The sequence below is a fragment of the Kuraishia capsulata genome, genomic scaffold (assembly GCF_000576695.1).
Source record: "Kuraishia capsulata CBS 1993 genomic scaffold, Kuraishia_capsulata_scaffold_2, whole genome shotgun sequence".
In the NCBI taxonomy this organism is placed as follows: domain Eukaryota; kingdom Fungi; phylum Ascomycota; class Pichiomycetes; order Pichiales; family Pichiaceae; genus Kuraishia; species Kuraishia capsulata.
In genome coordinates, this window is record NW_019172951.1 from 692,612 (window position 1) to 713,143 (window position 20,532).

At 44.8% G+C, this 20,532-nt stretch overlaps 6 protein-coding genes across 6 annotated transcripts; 3 read left to right on the forward strand and 3 right to left on the reverse strand.

The window, feature by feature from the left end:
* Positions 1–228: 228 nt before the first annotated feature.
* Positions 229–5,613, reverse strand: KUCA_T00001655001 (uncharacterized protein; the record flags this gene model as incomplete). Its single annotated transcript, XM_022603857.1, has 1 exon — positions 229–5,613. The coding sequence occupies one exon, from the start codon at positions 5,611–5,613 to the stop codon at positions 229–231; it is 5,385 nt and encodes a 1,794-aa protein (XP_022457696.1).
* A 244-nt stretch (positions 5,614–5,857) lies between these two features.
* KUCA_T00001656001 (uncharacterized protein) lies at positions 5,858–8,068 on the forward strand (the record flags this gene model as incomplete). The annotated part of the gene is made up of 1 exon (XM_022603858.1): positions 5,858–8,068. One exon carries the CDS (start codon positions 5,858–5,860, stop codon positions 8,066–8,068), a length of 2,211 nt encoding a protein of 736 aa, XP_022457697.1.
* Positions 8,069–8,112: 44 nt separating this feature from the next.
* Positions 8,113–10,089, reverse strand: KUCA_T00001657001 (uncharacterized protein; the record flags this gene model as incomplete). The annotated part of the gene is made up of 2 exons (XM_022603859.1): positions 8,113–9,953; positions 10,029–10,089. 2 exons carry the CDS (start codon positions 10,087–10,089, stop codon positions 8,113–8,115), a joined length of 1,902 nt encoding a protein of 633 aa, XP_022457698.1.
* Positions 10,090–10,541: 452 nt separating this feature from the next.
* Positions 10,542–12,881, reverse strand: KUCA_T00001658001 (uncharacterized protein; the record flags this gene model as incomplete). Its single annotated transcript, XM_022603860.1, has 1 exon — positions 10,542–12,881. One exon carries the CDS (start codon positions 12,879–12,881, stop codon positions 10,542–10,544), a length of 2,340 nt encoding a protein of 779 aa, XP_022457699.1.
* A 1,931-nt stretch (positions 12,882–14,812) lies between these two features.
* KUCA_T00001659001 (uncharacterized protein) lies at positions 14,813–15,985 on the forward strand (the record flags this gene model as incomplete). The annotated part of the gene is made up of 1 exon (XM_022603861.1): positions 14,813–15,985. One exon carries the CDS (start codon positions 14,813–14,815, stop codon positions 15,983–15,985), a length of 1,173 nt encoding a protein of 390 aa, XP_022457700.1.
* A 541-nt stretch (positions 15,986–16,526) lies between these two features.
* Positions 16,527–20,528, forward strand: KUCA_T00001660001 (uncharacterized protein; the record flags this gene model as incomplete). The annotated part of the gene is made up of 1 exon (XM_022603862.1): positions 16,527–20,528. The coding sequence occupies one exon, from the start codon at positions 16,527–16,529 to the stop codon at positions 20,526–20,528; it is 4,002 nt and encodes a 1,333-aa protein (XP_022457701.1).
* Positions 20,529–20,532: the final 4 nt, after the last annotated feature.

Consider the following 20,532-nt stretch of genomic DNA (forward strand, 5'->3'; position numbering starts at 1 on the left):
CTGTAGTGAAGTATAAACAAGCGTACGGCCTGGTTTTGTGGTTCTGTTTCGTCTCCCTCAAGTCTGGCTGCATAGTCACCATCGCTTCTTAACCGGCAAGTTTTTGAATCAAGCCGCACATTGCTCAAACACGACCTTTTCATCATGCACCAAAAACTTCTCTGGTACAATTTATTATGCAAGTAATTATTCGAAAAGTCAACTTGGTAAAAATTTATACAGTTCTTTTTATGGCTGAGTTGAGCTAGTCAGTTTCAAAGAGCCTGCAGCCCTCAACAGTGTAGTTATCTCCTCGAGCAACTCAGGAACGTTAATGGTAGACAGACCAGGTTCATCACCTCTGATTAGACTAATCTCCTTTCTCAAAGAGAGATTTCCCACGCAGTTTTCAATTCTAGTCACCAAATGATCCATGAAGTACAACAGCTCTGCTTCCTGTGCCTCCGACAAGAAATCGTTAGCGGCTAAAGTGGAGAGTTGCATTGTGGTATTGGGCTCCACATCCACCTCATTGTCAGCGCACAAAGCACTGCACAGCTTCTCCAAACGAATTGACAAATTTCTCATTCTGAACGCAGTAGCGTCATTAAATCCGTAGGACGATAATCTGGTGGAGGTGTGTTTTTTGCGCTCCGAAGAGTTTGGAAGCATGCCTTGCATCTCGAAACGAGATTCGAGTTGTTTGGGGAAAATAAGACAGATATTTTCTGGAGTTTCAAGACCCTTGAGCTTCTTTTCACCAATGGGGAACTCAACCCACTTGATTTGCTCCAATTGCTCCATTTGGGCCTCAAGTATCTGACCCTGGCTGAGACTGCCATAGGCCTCCTGAATAGATTTGCCAGCCTTCACCTCTTCGTGAAGTTTCTTGACTCTGTGAAACTCGTCGAAGAAGTCAGAACTAAGACTGATCTGTCCTCCGTCAGCCACCGCACTCACTCTGGACGCTCTGTTGACCATGGGACCGAAGTAATCCATTCTCTTGGTTACGATGTCTCTTTCACTCACAGGCGAACCCCAGTTAATACCCATTCTCACAGACAGGCCTCTGAACACAACATTGCCATGTTTGTCCTTGATCTCGGAGCCATGCTCACTAGCCAAAATTTCTGCAGGCCACTCTGGTGTCGTCAAGAGATTTGACTGAACAGAGAAACACCACATCAGTGCTGAGGTAACCGTGGGGAACGATACCATAAAGGCATCACCTTCAGTTTTCACCTCGTAACCTCCAACAATTCTCAATTGGCGACGCATAATAGAATTGTGGACTTTGATAGCCGAACGCATTGCTACTGGGTATGTGTCCCAAAGTAATGTAGAGTTCTTGATATCAGTGAAAACCATCGCTAGTTCTCCAGTCGGAGGCTCGATCTCTTCCTCGAGTTTTCTCAATCCTGAGTCAAACGCCTGAGAAGACTTCTCGTGTGGCTTGGTCTTTGCAGAGAACTGCTTCAAAGACAAAACCACAGCTGACAGTTTGTCAGTTGAGCCATACGAAATGGCAAAATCTCTCAATTTCTCCGCAGCAACACCCGGATTTTGCCTTTCTTGTCTGATTATATCGACCGCCAAATCAAACGGAATCTTCTTCCACAGCTCATTGGTCGCAATGGCAACCATCTCGTCACCAGGTTTCAGTTTGTGGACGCAAATGCTAGGACTAGCGTTGATATGAGGTATCAACTTGTAAAATCCCACAGCTCTTGAAACGTCAACTACGCCGTCAAGGAAACCGTCCGTTGTCACATAACCACCACTCATACGAATCCTCTCGTATTCTTCTGGGGCATAAGGCTCATGCTTAGTAGTCAAACAGGTGTATTCTCCGTTTGACTTGGCCAATATACCCATGGTATCACCAATGTTTGCAGTATACAGAGTATCGCCCTTGATATACAGGATAGTAGCACAGCATCCGGTAAGCGCATCTTCCTCCATAGTCAGTTCATCCGTAGTGGTAGTCCTATGAGCTGCAGCAGATGTGAAAGTACTCGATTCTCCCTTATTAATCAAAACGTTGATCTCAGTGTTCATCGTGAGATAAGCGCTTCTCAATGCATCTTCGACTGACTTCACAACATGGCCTTCCTTAGTGCCAACGGACTCTAGCTCTTTGGCAAAATGGAAATCGAACGTTTCTTGAATAATTTTGGAGATCTTATGCCCTGACTTTGTGTCTGTATGATTCTTACCATCATAGATAGTAATGAGAGTCTCGTCACCGTTACCTCTGAACCTTTCAACCACCACATCTCTTATTGACAAACTTTCATCCTCAGCTAAAGTGTCCGATATACCATAGCCAAACTTTCCAATCTGAGAAGCTGTTGTACGGACACGAGTATTGGCACCCTGGTCGGGAAGAGAATCGGTTGTAAAAGTGACGTCCATCAATCCCAAGATTCTGATATCCTTCAAAGACAGGAAAGAGTCCAAATTGTCTGTTGAGTCCTCGCCTCTTGCGTGTTGGTGCTTGATTTCCAGTCTCTTGTTTCCAGAGAAGTTGAGAAACTTCAGTTTGGGATTATAGTGCCAATTCCAGTCATATGGGAGATTTCCAATGTTGTACTTGAGATTATTGGATCCCACATCGAGAGCAGTCATATTCTCAATTTTGGAAAGTTCAGATGGTAAAGTGTGGAATCTGTTACCGTTCAGATGCAATGTCTTCAGCCTGGTGAAAGAATCCAAATCCTCGACCGGTAACGTCGAAAGGTAGTTACCACTGAGAAACAGCCCTTCGAGACTCTTGAGGTTGCAAAGATAGCCTGATGGGATGTCAAAGAGATCATTATAGGACAAATTCAACGATTTCAGATTCTTGAAAAGAGACACGATTGGCACCACATTGTCGTTCAACTTGTTATCCGCTATGCTCAGGTCTCTTAGAGAACTTATGAGTCCAATCTTACTGGGTTCCCAATCTTGTGAACTTGCAGGCTCGCTTCCGCGGCGTCTTGAATGGTCCCCAGCATTGCCCTTCTGCTGAATTGCAATGGATGGTATGCGGGCTAAACCAGACGACCTAGTGTTAATGGACTCGCGTGGTTCTGGAAAATCTTCCAATAGATTAGACGATACGTTGAGGGTAGTCAGGGACGGTAGATCCCATATCTCGCTGTCCAAGGATGAGATGTTGTTCAAATGGAGATCAAGATATCTCAGATACTTCAGACCTCCGCATCCTGAGAAAAAAGAGGACAAGTTGTTCTTAAACGCTGACAGATATTGCAGTCTCGATAATCTTGCCATTTCATCGGGTAAACTCGCCAAATGATTGTTGTCCAGTATCAGTTTCTCGAGGTTTGGGACTTTGTCTAAGAACGTTAGGGTTGTCAGCTTGGCCTTTGACAAATCTAGAATCTTTAGCGCAGGTAAGACTTTCAAACAGTTCAAACTGGTCACTGGGTTGATATTCAGCTCAATAACTTCAAGCTTCTCGGCAGAGACATCGAACTCTGAGACATTGTTACCGGTTGCTCTCAGGGTCTTCAATCCTGGAAGAGTTCCTGATGAGCTGATTGATCTGAGATAGTTGAAACGAACATCCAGATACACCAAGTTCTTGAGCTTCGAAAAGCATGGCGAAAGTTCTTTGTCAAGATTATTACCACCAAGCTTCAGCACCTTGAGATTGCTCATCATTCCCAATGATGACGGAATACTTGATAAAGAGTTGTACGACAAATCCAACTCGGTGAGCCCTGGGATCATTGTCACAGGCTCTGGAAAGACCTTGAACCTATTAGACGAAATGTTGATCACCTTTAGGTTAACAAGCTCGCTTACACTTCCAGGAAGTGTCTGTAGCCTGTTACAAGCGAGGTTCAAGTATGTGAGCGTCTGAAGCATTGCAATCTCTGTAGGGATGTATCGGAAATTGTTCACCTCCAAATGAAGGTCCTTCAGCTTGGGGGCATGAATAATTGTCGTTGGAAACCTGCCGATACCATTTCTTGTGAAGTGCAATTCCTCTAGGTGTCTGCAATCGTGTAAAAACTCCTTGGTTAGTTCAACAGAAGGGTTCTCCGAAACATCCAAGGAAATGATGGGCTCAGCAAACAAAAAGTTGGGGATATCTTGAAGATTCCAGTTCTGGAGGTTGACATGGTGGGCATCAATTTGTCTTCTCTTCTCCAGGCTGATTGTCTCTACCTCTTTCTCTTGAACGACAAATTTCACAAGGAAACTCAAGTCTGTGCGCTCGATGTAGTCGATGTTGTCTCTATCTGTGTATCCATACATCAATAGAAGATGTCTTTGAATGCGCAGAGGCTTCTCATCAATGGTTAACACTCTAATAAGGCCACCAGATTTCAGCAGAATCATGTAGTCATCACCTGCCTTCAAGAACCTCTTTCTTCTCAAGCTGTCCATGACCTCTTTAACAGTCGTATCGATTGTACAAGAGATGACAGTGATTTTGTCACCCTTTGAAAGTCTCAGCGATGATCTAGCAGAACCTGATACCTCCTTGAGAGCATGATGGTGGTGGTGATGATGGTGAGCCTCGGAGCCGTTTGCAAACGAAGACTTTGTGCTCATTGGTATTGCCTTCTCTGCAACTGAGCCGTTGTCAGCGGGTTCGTTTTGCTCAGGAACAGCATTTTGAGTCACGTTCGCCTCTGAGGGTGGAATGCTCGACGCGGATGATTCAGAGGACGCATCCGAAAGCTCTGCGGCATCAGGCTCGGAAGCCTCGTTGTGAGGCTCTTCCACGGCTACATCCTGACCCTTGACTTTCCAGCTTTCTGGTGCGGCCCAGTTTGCTTTTTTGGTATCAGCATTCCCGGCGACATTCAATGATGAAGCTGTAGACACATTACGGTTCACAATTCCAGAAAGATCATCTTCATCTGCCTGCAGATCGATGAAAGTAGAACCGTTTCTCGTAAGAAAGCCCTGATTCAGATCACCAGCAGTTGGTCTTCTTGGGGTTGAAAGCCCTTCATCCACAACCTGTTGGGATTCCTGGATGTCTGGAACGGGGCTGGCTGAAGATTCTGGGATGACGTCGGTAGCCGCAACTGGTGATGTCGAAGAAACGCTGTTTCCCTGGCTTGGGTCCGTAGATGAAGTCGGATTGGGATCAGATCTTCTTGTGGTTGGTTGGGAGGCTGCCAGGGAAGATTTAACTGGTTCACTTTCCCTTCTTCCATGTATCAATCTATTCAAGATTCTTCTTTTTGGCTTGATCGGGTGACTCAAAGGTGGGACTATCTTGCTGGATTTTGCTGCATGAAAGCCATGATAATCTTTGGGAACTCCACCAATGGAACCCTTGGTAATATGAGAGTTCTGTCTCTCATATGAGCTGTTACTGGACGAACTCTGATGGCTTCCAGCCCTGGAATTGAGAGGCGATTGCATCACGGAGCTTTTCCTAGTGACCAAGGGGGTTTTAACATCCGAAGCCGGAGTTGATACCACAGAGCCTCTATCATCATATTTCTGCTTGAATTGGGGCTTTGCGTTGCTGGTAGTGCTTGTGATAGGTTGGCTGGCAATGCTGTTAGCACGACTGGCCGTTGGGGATATTGCTGTTTCTTCGTCTTGACCCTTCAAGAGCGAAGACAATGCATTTCGCCCGAAAGATGGAAATTGAGGCATCCTCACTTAATAGCAAAGACTCGAACGCTTTCAAAGCCAATTGTTTAAGCTAATTGAGTTGGAGTGTGAGGTTGTTAACTTCCCAAAGGGCTTAGGAGCAGGGGCCGCAAAGCTGTTCCGTTGATAGCCTGGAGGTCGTGTCTGGGATAATTGAGATTCAAAAAATATTTTTTTCCATATTTACAGAGGCTGAAAATTATCTTAGAGCTACTGGGTCATTACATCTCAGCACAACTTGAGTATCATGAAGAAGTCAGCGAACATAAAAAAGGTCACTGACTTTGTTCTTACGATTTCAGATAGTGAGGATGAAGTTCCGGACTATGACGAGGACTCTGACCTGGAGACAAAGGAGGGAGACTCAGCAAAGCCAGATACCGTGAACAAGACTAAAAAGACGAAAAAGTCAAAGAAGTCTGCCAGAAAAGAAGAAGATGCGGACAAAGAGCTTTTGAACCCAAATTTTGTGTTCTCACTTGACACAGCAGATTCCATCGGAACCGAGTTTACTGGGTGGGATTTCGATGTGGAAGAAAAGAGCGAGAAAAAAGAGGACGATGTGAAGAAGACTGTGGACCTGGACACCATCATCAGAAGAAAGGGTGGTCTCTCTGATATTGCTGATGTGAACAGTGAAGAAGAGATTGAGTCTGCAGGAGAAGCTGACAGTGATGATGAAGAACTAGCATTGGACGGGTTCGGTATGGGTTCGGCAGCTGTCCCCACAGTTGATGAAGAGAGTCAAGATAACAGCGACTCGAGCTCCGAAGAAGAAGACGAAAGCGAAGATGAAGAAGAAGGAGAAATCATGCATGGCTCAGGTGGTGAGGAAGAAGAAGTCAAAGAGGACACTGCTGAAGACATGGCGGAGTTCTATGCTCCAGATGGAGATAGTACATCTGTGTCTACAGTGCACACGGACTTCCAGAGTCTGAACCTTTCAAGACCTCTTTTAAAGGGATTGTCAGCTTTGGGATATACAAAGCCCTCGCCTATTCAAAGTGCCAGTATTCCAATCGCTTTGCTTGGAAAAGATATCGTTGCCGGAGCCGTGACAGGTTCTGGTAAGACAGCGGCATACATGATTCCTATAATTGAGCGTCTTCTCTATAAGCCAGCCAAAATTGCATCCACTAGAGTTGTTGTTTTGGTGCCAACTCGTGAGCTGGCAATCCAAGTTGGTGATGTTGGAAAGAAGATTGGACAGTTCGTCAACGGTCTGACGTTTGGTCTGGCTGTTGGTGGTTTGAACTTAAGACAGCAAGAACAGGAACTTAAGCAAAGACCGGACATTGTCATTGCCACTCCAGGTAGATTTATCGATCATATCCGTAACTCTGCCAGTTTCAATGTCGACAGTCTCGAAATCTTGGTAGTTGACGAGGCCGATAGAATGTTGGAAGAAGGTTTCCAAAAGGAGCTGACCGAAATCTTGTCTCTGATTCCTTCCAAGAGACAAACTTTGCTGTTTTCCGCTACTATGAACTCGAATATCAAATCTTTGATTCAATTGTCGTTACAGAGGCCTGTGAGAATCATGATTGATCCTCCAAAGCAAGCTGCTACTGGATTGTTGCAGGAGTTCGTACGTATCAGGAAAAGAGAAGCGTCCAAGCCAGCTCTTCTTTTCAACACTCTGGCTAACCTGGATCTCAAACAGCAGATCAGAGTGATTGTCTTCGTGGCGAGAAAGGAAACGGCTCACAGATTGAGAATTGTGCTGGGGCTGCTGGGATTGAAAGTTTCGGAACTGCATGGTTCTCTTACTCAAGAACAACGTTTGCAGAGTATTACTGACTTTAAACGGCTTACTGTGCCAGTTCTGATCTGTACAGATTTGGCTGCTAGAGGTCTGGATATCCCCAAGATTGAGGTGGTGATCAACTTCGACATGCCTAAAACTTATGAGATTTACTTGCATAGAGTTGGTCGTACTGCTCGTGCTGGTAGAGCGGGTAAGTCCATAACTTTTGTGGGCGAGTCCTCGCAGGACCGTTCCATTGTCAAGGATGCAATCAGAGGAATTGAGAATCAAGAAGGTAAGGCTGTTGGCAGAAATGTCGACTGGATCAAGGTCGAAGAGGTCAATAAGCTCATCACGACCAAGCAGGAAGTGATAGAAGAAGTTCTGGAAGAAGAAAAGCAGGAGAAAGAAATGCTGCAGGCTGAAATGGAATTACGCAAAGGTGAGAACCTGTTGAAATACGAAAGCGAGATTGCATCCAGGCCGAAACGTACCTGGTTCCAGACCGAAAAGGAAAAGAAGGACGATAAGCTGTTACCTGCAAAGAGGAAGGTTCTCAATAGCAAAAAGCGTAAAGCTTTGGGAGAGAGGGAAGATGGAGGAAAGTCATACAAGAAGACCAAGACTGACCGTGTGATGGATCAGAAGAGATCCTACGCTAAGCAGAAGGTCAGATTGGACAAAAAGAAGAAGAAGAAGGGCAAGAAATAATCAAATGTAACATAATTCATATCAATGCTATGATCTTACTAAAACTAGTTGTAATAAAAACCAGTAGCTATTGAGGCCAGTGTCTCGGTCTGGAAAACTGGAGGATCGCTGTATTGGGCCTCATGGCCTTCCAGATTCAGCAATTGGACTCCACCTCTAATTCTTTCTAATGCTTGCATTTGCTTGCGAGTATCTAGAGAATAGTCATCGTCCGTCTTGGCAAGCATCTTCAAACCATCCGACCAAGCATAGGAGACGTCTTTGGTGTCTGTGTAGAACGAGAAAAGAGGCTTCTTCTGTCTGTTGTACAGGATGATTCTTTCATAAACATTTTTTCCCGATAGACTGATCAATCTGGAATTGCCAGGCACCGAATTATTGGACTGAAGTGTCGTCGAAGTAATGCCGCAAATTTGGGAAATATCAAAAATTAGCCCGTCCTCATCGATATTGGGGCGAGTCCCAAGTGCAGAGTCAAACTTTTTATAGATAATTGATTGCGTATTGGGGGAAAGAATCATGAAGAATCTCTTGGGAGGATTGTTTGGAGCTGCTTGGGTTGGGTCTTCTGCATAAACCCAAGAGCCTTTGGAGAGCTGAAGGAAATGCTGCTCTTTCACGAACTCAAAGACTTGATCTCTAAGATGGTTAGAAAATGGCTCCATTGGTTTTTTCCAAATAAGATCGCGTTCTTTCTTGATCTTTTCCAACTGGAACGTACGCAACTTTTCGTAGGACAAATCCCCCATTTTATTCATTGCTTCACTAAGCGAAATGTCCTCAATGGAAATCATGACTTCTGTGTATTCTAGAAGGCATTTTAACAGCGTAACGATCACCTCAACGTCACTTCTGGAAGCTTTAGAAGCCTTCCAAAAATTGAGTGCTTGTACCATTAATATGCGATAAATATCTTTTGTGGAGTTGAGCCTGGATTGCAGATCGGAGGAGCCGTGCTTCTGGGTAATTCCATCTAGTATGGATGAGACAGAGAGAGCTAGTTCATTCACAGGGAAGTATTCGTCTCGATTCGCAAAGATCAAATGGTCATGGTACAGCTTCTTGAAGGTGATAGTCCTATCCTCAAGAAACACGAGTAGTTGTATTGCAGAGAGTCCTGAGAAGTTAGCCTTGATGTAAGCCTGAGGGTTCTCACTAAAGTCAATTTTTGACAAGTCCTGCTTTTTGAGAGATCGGCCAGTACTGTATAAAGCGCTATCCAGCTCTTCCACCAGCTCGCTCACTATGGCCTCGGCAGAGGAAGACTCTTGGTCAAACCTCATGACGCGTAGTTTTCCCACGGCCATGCTAATGGAAGAAATGCAGTCTTTGAAGTATCCTGCCAACGCCTGCTCGTATTTGACATCTTCTGCCATAGCTATGCATTTTTCAAAAAATCCGCATATTTCAAGATTTTTATAGGAAAACAGCAGAAAATCGGATTTGGATTGCTCAGAAGCCCTGAATAAAATTTTGCTGATAAAGTCGATAACAGCGGAGGACAATCTGATATCGCTGGAGTCGAGTGTAGATGTTAACAACTCGAGAACCAGCCTGTTGTTATGGATTTCTGCAAGAAGTGCATTAAAGCTAGCTCCTACCCTCGTTGTGAACATTGAACCGGACAGAAACAACAAGGAAATTCTCAAGACCATTCTTAGGAATTCGTCAGAAACAGACTTGGAGGTAAACATGGCCCATATCTTCTTGAAGAATGTCCTGTCCAGCAGTTCGACAAACTTATCAGAAGGTGGTGATAACTCAAGAACCCTTGCTAAAATAATTGTGCAATTGACTGCCTCTGCAAAGTCTGATCTGGCTATGGATTCCTTCAGACTACTAACGTATTCTATGGCGGCATCTTCTTCAAGTTTGGCTCTTGGATCTGAGTTGACGCGTTAGTGACATGATCCTATGAAACATCACGGCCATAGGTGGAACCGCTGCAATTAACACATACTTTCAACAATAAAATTTTTGATCTCATGATTCACTTGACGACTAATAGTTTCGACTGTCATTGTTTTCCCAAATTCCCGTTATGTCTTGGATCGTGGGAATGACTTGAAGGAAGAACAGGGGCGAGAACGATACCGGACCTTCCCAAATTTCCCAATCGGGAGTATCCCTCTTTTCAGAATAATTGCACGCATTAGATCTGACGCGCGCGTTCTAAATGCTTAGACTCGTACGAAATACACACTACTGAGCCCCTAGTTTTTTTTTGAGTAATATCATATTTGTTGCATTATTATTACTATTGACAGTTGTTGTAGGCAACTTTTGAGAGCCCAAGAATCTAGGAAAACCCTTCAGGGCATGTGGCACATTCTTCGAAAGAACATGCAGAGAGATGAATAAAAACCAACAACGTGAACGAAAAGCTAATCAACACATAAAACCTGAGACATAGCACACACATATTAGCGTATACGCGTAAGCCAACAAAACTTCAAATCTTTCAATGGAATTCTCACCTCCAAGACTTCTTTGTGCCTAAGAACTGACTCAAGCGAGAAGGAGATGTATTTGTGTCATCTTGATCCTGAGATGGGTGCAAATTTTCAAAGTCTTTGTTAAGTTCATTCATGTCAGCGGCAGACTTTGCTGGAACCCTATAGCCATTCGAGGCGATCTCACTAAGCGAGGCGTAGCTGCCACCGCTATGAGATATTTGGGAAGGAGTCGAGCCAGAAACTGTCTTGTTGACGGTTGTCGCTGGAGTTGCCGGCGAAGAAGAGATCTTGAAGTCTGCAGTATGGCTTGTAGTCCTTGACAATGGTGGTGCATTGATCAAGAAGTCGTTATCATCATAACTATCATCGTTCGACCCCGAATCACTATCACTGTTGTCTTCGTCAAACATGAAAGTCTTTGAGTTAACTTTGGCAGAAGAAGAACCCAAATTCTGCGAGGCTTGGAACTGCACTTGCGAAGCAATATTTCCCATACTTCCAGATAGATTACCAGAAGTTGATCTCTTCATAGTGGAAGCTGAAGAAGCCGAAGTAGAAGCAGGGGTCGTAGTGGCATCAGTAGGGTAATAGTTATGGCTTCCACTCATTGGAGCACTCATGTAATCGTAGTTTTCCAGTTCCTCTGGTATGGACTCAACGCGACAGTCATCAGGTATATCGCAAATCTGCACTGCCTGAGAATCAGAAGAAGAATTCGTTGGGTAGACTCTGTTGTAGTCGTAATAGAACTCATACCCTCTGTTGGTATTTGTGTTATGAGATACCGCATATTCATTCTCTTCATCTTCATCATCAGAGCAGGTTTTAAGCGTCGTGGAAGGCAGTAACTCGATGGTCTTGAAGACCTTGACACCCTGGTGAGAAGAAGTATTTGACAGGGCGGGACTCAGGACACCATCGGTCCTTATTTGTGGAAGAACAGCAATTTCCATGCCATCGTCCTCATCCGAATCTTCATATTCATCTTCAACCTGATCATCATCGTCGTCGTAATATTCGTCATCATCATCGTCGTAGTAGTCGTCGCTATGGACAATATCGTGGTCACCATAACCCGCTTTCACCTGGCATTGATCAACACGCATATTAAAATGAATGCGTCTTTCCTTCTGTTCGATGCTTGGGCGAGAATCGCTTAGTTGTTCGCTAACAACAGACTTAGCCGACTCCCCAACCACCTCCTTCGAACTGTGGTGGTCGTTGCTGAGGGAGAATGGAGAAGAACACCTTGAATGTTCTTTAGGAGTAACATTGGTTATTGGCGAATACTCGCTGCTGGAAGGAGACCCCAATCCATGCTTCGGTTGACCAGCTTCCAGAATGGGACTTCCCTTGCTTCTTCCTTTGGTGTCGTGCTCGTCAAAAAGTGTCTGGAGCCTGGCATACGATGCCTCAGATATCATCTTTTCGACATTCGTCTTCTTCTTTAGAATAGGCTTGAGATGAGGATCCATGCTTGGGGATGCCGAGCCAGAAGAGCTCCTTGCTTCAGAGGTGATACTGGTAACCGCTTGCTTAGGCGGCAATGGCTTCAGAGCTTGCTCCTTTGGAGCCCTTGTTTCACCCTCAAGAAGGGCATCTGATTCGTGATGCTCCTTGTACAGTGGTCCATAAAGCCAAGTGACATCGCTTTCCTTGGACCAGTTTAGCTCTTGTGGTGGGAATGTCTTGAGGTTGTTTCTGGCCTGGGCCCACGTTCTCCAGGATGCGTTCTCCAATCTGGCAGAGTTGGCCACATCCTTTCTTCTGAGAATCACATATCTCCAAGACTTCGAGATATCTGATTCCTTCCAGTTGTGAGACAAATAATCTACATGCCTCGTTGGCTCGTACACCATCTCGGTATCGTCATGTAACGATAATATTCTGCCATCACTGGAAATTTGGGCTGAAGGTATGTGGTTCTTGTTGGATGCAGTCAGATGTGATTGTTGTTGCTGTGTTTGGTGATATATTGAAGGATCCTCCACCTCGGTCAGCTCAGGACCTTCCTGGCTGGCCAAAGAGAACTGGGTCATGACACTGTTGTCACTTGTTATCGAGTTGTTTGAAGGCGCTGGCGAAGCCAGAGCCGGGTCATTTTTGATAGAATTTGTTGGAGATGTAGAAAAGTGGGACGATGCGTTGTTTATCTTGTCTATAGCACAATCTGGCACCAAGTCCTCCGATGTAAGCTTCTGCGACGTGCCTATGTAGTCGTCCAGTATACCCACAGATCTTGTTCTCTTGAGTTTATACGTGGTATTGTGGAAATGGTCGTCATCTTTGGCTACCACATGCTGCGACGTTGTGGCGCCTCCGACGAAGTAGTCTGCCAGGTTTCCCGCTTTAGACATTGATTATGTGAAGGTGTTGTAGTTAAACCTACCCACTAATATATCCAAAAGGCGTGAAAACAACAGAATGACACCGGATGCGAACTTAAGCCTGCAACAATAAAAAAAAACGAAACCAATAACGTAACCTTGTTCCAATACGATCCAAGTCACACCTGAATCGATCGTGATTGTGGCTAACAGGGGGAAGACGAAGGGTAAATTTTGTGCAGACGGGGAGACCAGCTTAATTTGGGCTAGGAGATTGAGTTTGAAACGACTGCGGATTTCCTCCGCACCGGGTAATTCAAGCACGTTTTTCCTACGCTGGTGATATATGTTGTGATAATTTTAGAGACAGTTTCGTTGAGTGATGGGTCTCTAATCGTATTCTTAGTTGTCTGGAAGTTGTGTACTGGCCTTGGAATTCGTAACCTGGAGACAGCTCAGGTATCCCGAGCACTAAATGTGGAGCAAGACGAGTCAAACAAAAACAAGAGACCGCTCGATTAAGCGAGGCACAACGCTATAACAAATTTGCCAAAGCTGGATATATTCTTGAAGATAGCTGAGTAGAATCTTGAATAGACTTCAATTTTTCAAAAACAAAAAACGAGGTTGTCAAGGCGTTGTCCTAAACTCAAGAAGAAAAGGCTTGCCTCTAAGCTGCCCCGGACCGTTTTTAGGTGCCCCGATTTTGCATTTTTCCCTCATCCCGAGATTCTACGGTTTTTCTTGGTTGGTGCACTTAACTAATTACTTCTTTGATGCGCTCCGACATCCCGGAGAAGTTACCCGGAGACTCTGTGATTGGTCAGTTGGTGGGGGTTTTTGTGGGTTAATCCGAAGTAGTCCCGAAACGCATTTTCGGATACAATACCATTTACAGACGAGAGAACGGCGGTGCACGTTATGAAATGGTTTCTGCTGTAGACGTATTTTGTATAAAGCTAAATTGCAGCAACGTCTGTTTGCCCAAAACTCATCAGACAGTCAGCGAGTTTCAATCATTTGGCTTTTTTTGACAACTTCCCCAACCTTGAGCGATTTAACAAAGCATTTTGAGCTAACTTTTGTGCAACGACGGTAGACTCCAGTAGGCGCAATCCGTACTTTCTCCACCCGGCTAGGTTCCTACTGATCTATCGCAAGCCTCGAACCTTAATACCTGAAGATTGATTGTTTTTTTTTTTAAAATTTTCATCTCAATCAAGCTTATCTCCTCCTTTTATCTCGAACCAAAGGCTCTTATTCGCGGAGGGCTCTCTTTTGTGTGCACTAACCAATAAAGTGACCTCCCGCTTGCTTCATCACCAAGTCGTTGTCTAACCCTTGTCTGTGTCTTATTACAACCAAGCAAATTATCAGGCATCCCGGAAACGTTGAGTCTCCCTTCGGATAAAAGGCAGTACTTGGTGCGATCGTCAAATCTGGTGATTACTCTCTTGATTTTTGGCCGGACTTATTTCTAAGTTCTACACTCTGTCTGGACTGGACAACGCTCACCTGACAGTCTAAAAAGTTGTTTGTCGCGCCAGCCCGTGTCAAACCGTTTATTCAGACAACGTTTCAGTCGGCGAATATTTGATCAAATAATCATCCGAAGATTCATCAAGCTTAACAGCAGATCTTTTGTTTGGTTTTTCTGTTTTTGATACGTTTGGGCCATTTTATTTGAAATAGGTATTTGGCGCTCTCCTGACACTTGTTTGCTGTGCGATCCAGTGTCTTGTCCTTTGGAATCATTATCAGACCAACGCAGAAACTCCTTCTAGTACCAATCTTTTTCACTGGCTGAAAGATAAATTCACCCGTGAATCCGGTATTAGCGTCACCGCGTCAATCGTTCTCATTTCCTTTCATCCCGATCCGTCCAGTACCGAGCTTCAGATTCTTCTTTCGGAGAATACATAGCCTCGTGGAAATATCCTTTCCAGCTCTGGAATCTTAAGATGTCATTTTTGTCCTCAATATTTTGCTGTTCTGTGAGTTCTGACGAAGAGGGCGAATCTCGAGTTTATCAATCACGCAACAACCAGCGTCCTAGATCTTCAGCATCTGAACAACACCTGTCGAAAACGCAATCCAACATCCAAAAGGCCCTCAGTAATAGATCAACAACCCCTTCAGGCCACAACTCACGTTCAACCCCAGAAGTTCTCAACAAGAAGAAAAGCATGAAGTCATCACCCGAAAGCAATAAAACTGATAAAGACGCTCAGCATCATGAGTCGGCTACAACTGCTGCCAAGTCTACTGGTGTTCACGAATTTACAGATTCAAAGGACTCATCTGACAGCTCTAAGGACACCAGTTCTATGGCTGTTGACGAGGATGAGGCAACCATACACAACAACGAGAGTGGAGCGGCCCACGCTGCTCCAAATGGAACTGCGACTCCTATAGTCACTTCGACCTCTACTATTGCAACAGCCGCTCCTGTGAACTCATCTAGTCCAATTTCGAACTTGAATTCAGATGCAGACATTCCTATGATTGATGCGGATCAAATCTACGAATCTGAGCTAGACCTTACCACGATTCAGCCGGGTCAGGTTGTTGCTTCTTCAGGATGGCTGCTGAACCCACCTAGTGAAAAGATGAAGAAACGTAAATGCCTCGTTTTGGACCTTGACGAGACTCTGGTTCATTCATCATTCAAATACGTCAGACACTCGGATTTCGTAATCCCCGTTGAAATCGAAAACCAAATTCACAATGTTTATGTGATCAAAAGACCTGGTGTCGATGAGTTTCTGAAAATGTGTGGTGAGTTATTCGAAGTTGTTGTTTTCACCGCAAGTGTTTCTCGCTACGGTGATCCATTATTGGACATTTTGGACTCCCACAAGTCTATCCACCACCGTTTATTTCGCGAGAGCTGTTTCAACTACCAAGGAAACTACATCAAGAATTTATCTCAGATGGGCAGGCCTTTGGAAGACCTCATTATCATCGATAACTCCCCGGCTTCCTACATTTTTCACCCCCAGCACTCAGTGCCAATCTCAAGTTGGTTTAGCGACACGCATGATAGTGAATTGCGAGACTTGATACCATTTTTGGAGGATCTATCTAACAATACCGTCCAAGATGTTTCTTTGGTGTTGGACATCAACATATAACCGGCACATGAACTCTGCTACGTTCAAACCACGACTGCTTTTTGTCAGTTTTTCTTAGAACTTTTTTTTTCTCACTCTATCGCAGAAACAGGATTTTTCGATAACCAGGGACACCGTTTTGGTCATCTACATCAGAATGTTATCACCTTTGTCTCATCTTCAATTCAAAGCATGGTCCATCCAGGTACACTTGGCTCCCACCTCTCGGATAAAGAGTTGCTAGCCCCTCAATAGGCCATTGTCTACAGATAAATAAGCAGGATCTTAGAATATAGCATATATTTTCCGTCTCCGTAAATCGTCTACGAAAATCCTGATGTTCTTCCACAGGTAGTTTAGCTGACTAGGTAGACCTAGCAATTGCACTACTTCTGCAACTGTTTTCAAGCGATTAGATGTGGCAGACCTGCTGGGAAGACCCACGTCACTCAAACAATCTAAGTCCACCGTCGCTTTTCATAATATACGATATTGAGAGTGTCAAAATCCACCAATTGATTCTTGAGTATCTTGAGCTCTAATCTTTTACCACTTCGGATAAATGGCAGGTGACGAGGATCCCCCATCGATATCGCGATCGGACTCGCAGTCCTCTGTTTCTGCTGATGTTCCTGCTGATATCACGAATGGAGCTAACACTCCGCAAATTATCGTTGATGATGATCATGATAGCACCTTTGATTTGAATGACTCGCCTGAGGCATCGTTGACTTCGCGGGCTTCATTAGACTCTCTTAGCATGAACGACGATTTGTTTAACAGGAATACCTCCACGGGTCCGAGCAGAATGCACAGCAGCTCACAGAATATGCACAGACGGGGTGGATCTGCATCAACGCTATCGTCTTTTAGACACAGTTTTGACGACTCATCCGCTATCTCATTGGGCTCGAACAAAGTATCAACAGCAAGTGTTTCCCCATTGGGGCAGAATTCGATCTTCGAGCTGGTGCAAGGCGCAGACAGACTGAGGAGACATCTGGGGTTAATTTCGGTCAACAATGGCTCAACTACGATTAGTTTGAGAGGTCCCACTTTGAAAGAGATACCTCCAATTCAGCTATCGCGCATCACCAAAGCGAAGAACACACTGTTCAAGCCATATATCTACGGCATCGATGAGGCCTACGACAAGTTTCAGGCAAACAGAAAATTGACGCAATCGACATTGCAGGCATTTATTGAAAAGTGTGAAGAAGAAGAGAGAAAACAAAACACCAATCTGAATCGAGATCTTCACTCTGTTGGATCCACTCCTTCGGTTGATGTACAGGAAGACGAGGAATCTCTGAGCGTAATCCCCGAGATATTCTTTTCAACAGACTTCCGCTTGGACAATCCGAGGATATTTGACACGGTAACAGAAAGCTCCAGTATATTGAGCCATGGAAACACTGAGTTCAACAACGATGGTGTGGTGAAGCCTCTTTCCAATAATAACGTACTGCAAGAGAAGCTTTCAAGCTATCTGGACATTGTGGAGATACACCTGATTCACGAGATATCGAAGTCCTCCAGCTCTTTTTTCACAGCTTTGGACGATCTGAAAGGAATCACTCTCAAATCAAGAAGCTCGACGATGATGCTAAAAGAGCTGGACTCGAAGTTCAATGTGCTTGAAAAGAATCAGAGCGAGAAAGCAATCGAGATGTTGAAGATGATCCAGAAGAGGAACAATGTTGAGAAGCTGGAGCAGGTACTTCTACAGCTGTCGACCATTATGCAGCATGCTGATCTGGCTGAGGCCTCTTACTACAATGCCAACTATCACAAGTCGCTGGATCAGATTGACCAGGTGGATGCACTCATAAGGGGAGATTCATCATCTCCAGATGTGCAAAAGCTTGTTTCCCATTGGCCGTATCCTCTTCGTGATCTACGGTCTGTGAATGCTCTTGTGGGCCTCAAACAGCAGCTGAAAAATCTTAGAATGGATAGTGGCAGATCGTATACCAAGCTGTTTGTGGACTTTCTGATTGAGGACTTGAGAGAACACTACGAAAAGGTGCCCAAAGAAGACACAATCCGCCGCATGACTGCCAATGTCTCGAAAGATTCGAAGAGAGAGTACAGTGCAAATGGCAACTTGAACTTGTCATATCACGACTTGAGCGACAAGTTCAAAGCGCAATTAAAAGAGTATATACAGGGACTCACCAGGTGTATGGAGCTATCTGGCGCTTTCAAGGCCTATGAGGATGCATTCCTAGCAGACCTGAAGAACATTGTGAAGCAAAATCTACCAACCGATATGCTTGACTCAGATTCAACGCCCACGGCTGGTTCCAGGCGTACATCTTCTGTGAGATCAGATGGAAGATCCGGATCGGGAGGTCTCAGCAACAACGTGCGTTCTTTGACTCCCAAGGAATTTGAAGACACCTTGATCACCATCTATTGCCAACTTTCGGAGGCTCTAAGACGTCTGATGACGCACCAAAAGATCCTTCTGGATATTGCCTTGAACTCCATTTCTGTTAGTAATAGCAGACTGCTGCAAGATGAACCAGATCTTATAATGCAATTGGACATCACAAAGTCTGTCAATGCTTGTATCGAAGTGTCTCAAAACAGAATTTCAAAAGTCATCGGTGTTAGAAGGGAGCAGACTGCGAGTGTTTCTCTTGACTTTTTCTTGAGATTCTACTCTGCAAATGGCCTCTTCTTGTACGAATGTGAAACTATATCCGGTATTTCTGTGACTACATCCTTGCAGGATGTAATTGAGGTGCAAACTCGCATGTTTGCGTCTCAGTTCCACAACATCAGTATAACGATGATGAAGGAGAAGGTTGACAAAGAAGTTTGGAAAGATTGTCTTCTACCGAAAAGTGTTCAGAAACTTGTTGATGAGATTGTGGAATCGGCTGATGAGGATCCACCTTCATGGTTGGAAGTGCTTAAGCTTGACAAGCATTCAGGTTCTGTCACAAATGGATCCCATGGTGCTGACGATGACCGCAAGACCCTTGCCATTGATGATAAGAGTCTGATAGTGCCTGTTGTCACGGTTGGTCTCCTCAAAGTGTTGAAGGACTACATGATTTTGAAAATGGTCTTTCCCAACAATATCGATCTATTTGAGCAAAACATCCTTGAAATCTTGAGAGTATTCAATGTGAATGTTAACCATGCCGTTCTGGGTGCCGGGGCTACCAGAACTGCCGGCTTAAAGCACATATCTCTAAAGCACTTGGCGATTGCTTCTCAGTTGCTGGACTTTGTGATATGCATCATTCCCTATGTGAAGGGATGTTTCCGTAGGTCCCACTCATCAGAGGACCGCAGCGAGAGCTTCGATAGCGTGAGGGCTCAGTACCAGGATCACCAAAACCAGATATTCGTCAAGCTCGTTGAAATAATGACAGAAAGAGTGAAAAAGCATTGCGATGATATCAAGAACATAGATTGGTCCCTCCCACTCAAACAACTTCCTTGTCACCCATACATGGAAGTTCTCGTGAAGGAGACTCTGACGGTTTCCAGAGTATTGCAAAGATATCTACCTGAGTCTCAATTCACAGTCATCCTTTCAAAGATCTTTGAGGAGTACAAGAGGTCCCTTGTGGACCAGTACACACAGGTCAAATTCAAGGATTCCATTGAAAAGGCGATCATGATGAGAGATATTGATTATTTTAGAGAGAAGTTGGCGGATATCATTGGATACGGGAATTCTGGCCAGGTGATCTGGGAGAATATCAATGCCATGGAAACAGACGAAGATATCAGAATGGAGCAAATTATGAGACAGAACATTATGGAAGAGACAAGGCAATCTGCTGAGTTTGAAAGATCTACGGCCGGAACACCTCGAAGCTCATTTGAGCTAAGTCCTGATGACGCAGTGGTGACGAAGGACGAGGACTCTCGACCAGAAGTTTCCACGGAACCCCAAAGCCAGGTGGATCCTGTCGAACCAGAGAAGCCTGTGGTACCCGTAGAACCACAGGTGTCTGGACCAGTTCCCGAGATTGTGGTTGAGGAGTCTCAGAATGAGGACCAAAGGATCACAATCCCGGGAATACTCGCTCCTGATGAGACTCTTTCTGATTTCGATTACACACACGCTGAAGATGAAGATGGAAAGGAACGCACGTGGATTCCTGAGTTAAATGTTCTTCCTGAACCAGAGGATGGGGAATCGGAAAAGAGTGATGACCAGGATCTTGACCAAGAAAATGATAAAGAACTCCCTGAGGTACCCAACAATGTGAACGAGGCCGATGAAGAGATGACCCTATCTGTCACAAGCACTGACGAGACGCCTGAGGATGTGACAGAAGTTGAGGGGCACACTGTGGAGCCTGAAGTTGAAATTGAAGCTGAAGTTGAACCTGAACCTGAAGTTGAACCTGAACCTGAACCTGAACAACCAGAAGCGGAACCAGAAGCGGAACCAGAAGCGGAACCAGAAGCCTCTGATGACAGTATGAAGCCAGAAGAGGAAGCTGGGTCTGAATGTTCCACCAAAAATGAGGCGGGCGACTCCAAGGAAGAAGCCACCGAAACCGAAACGCTGAACGAGCAGCCAGAGACATAGTCTC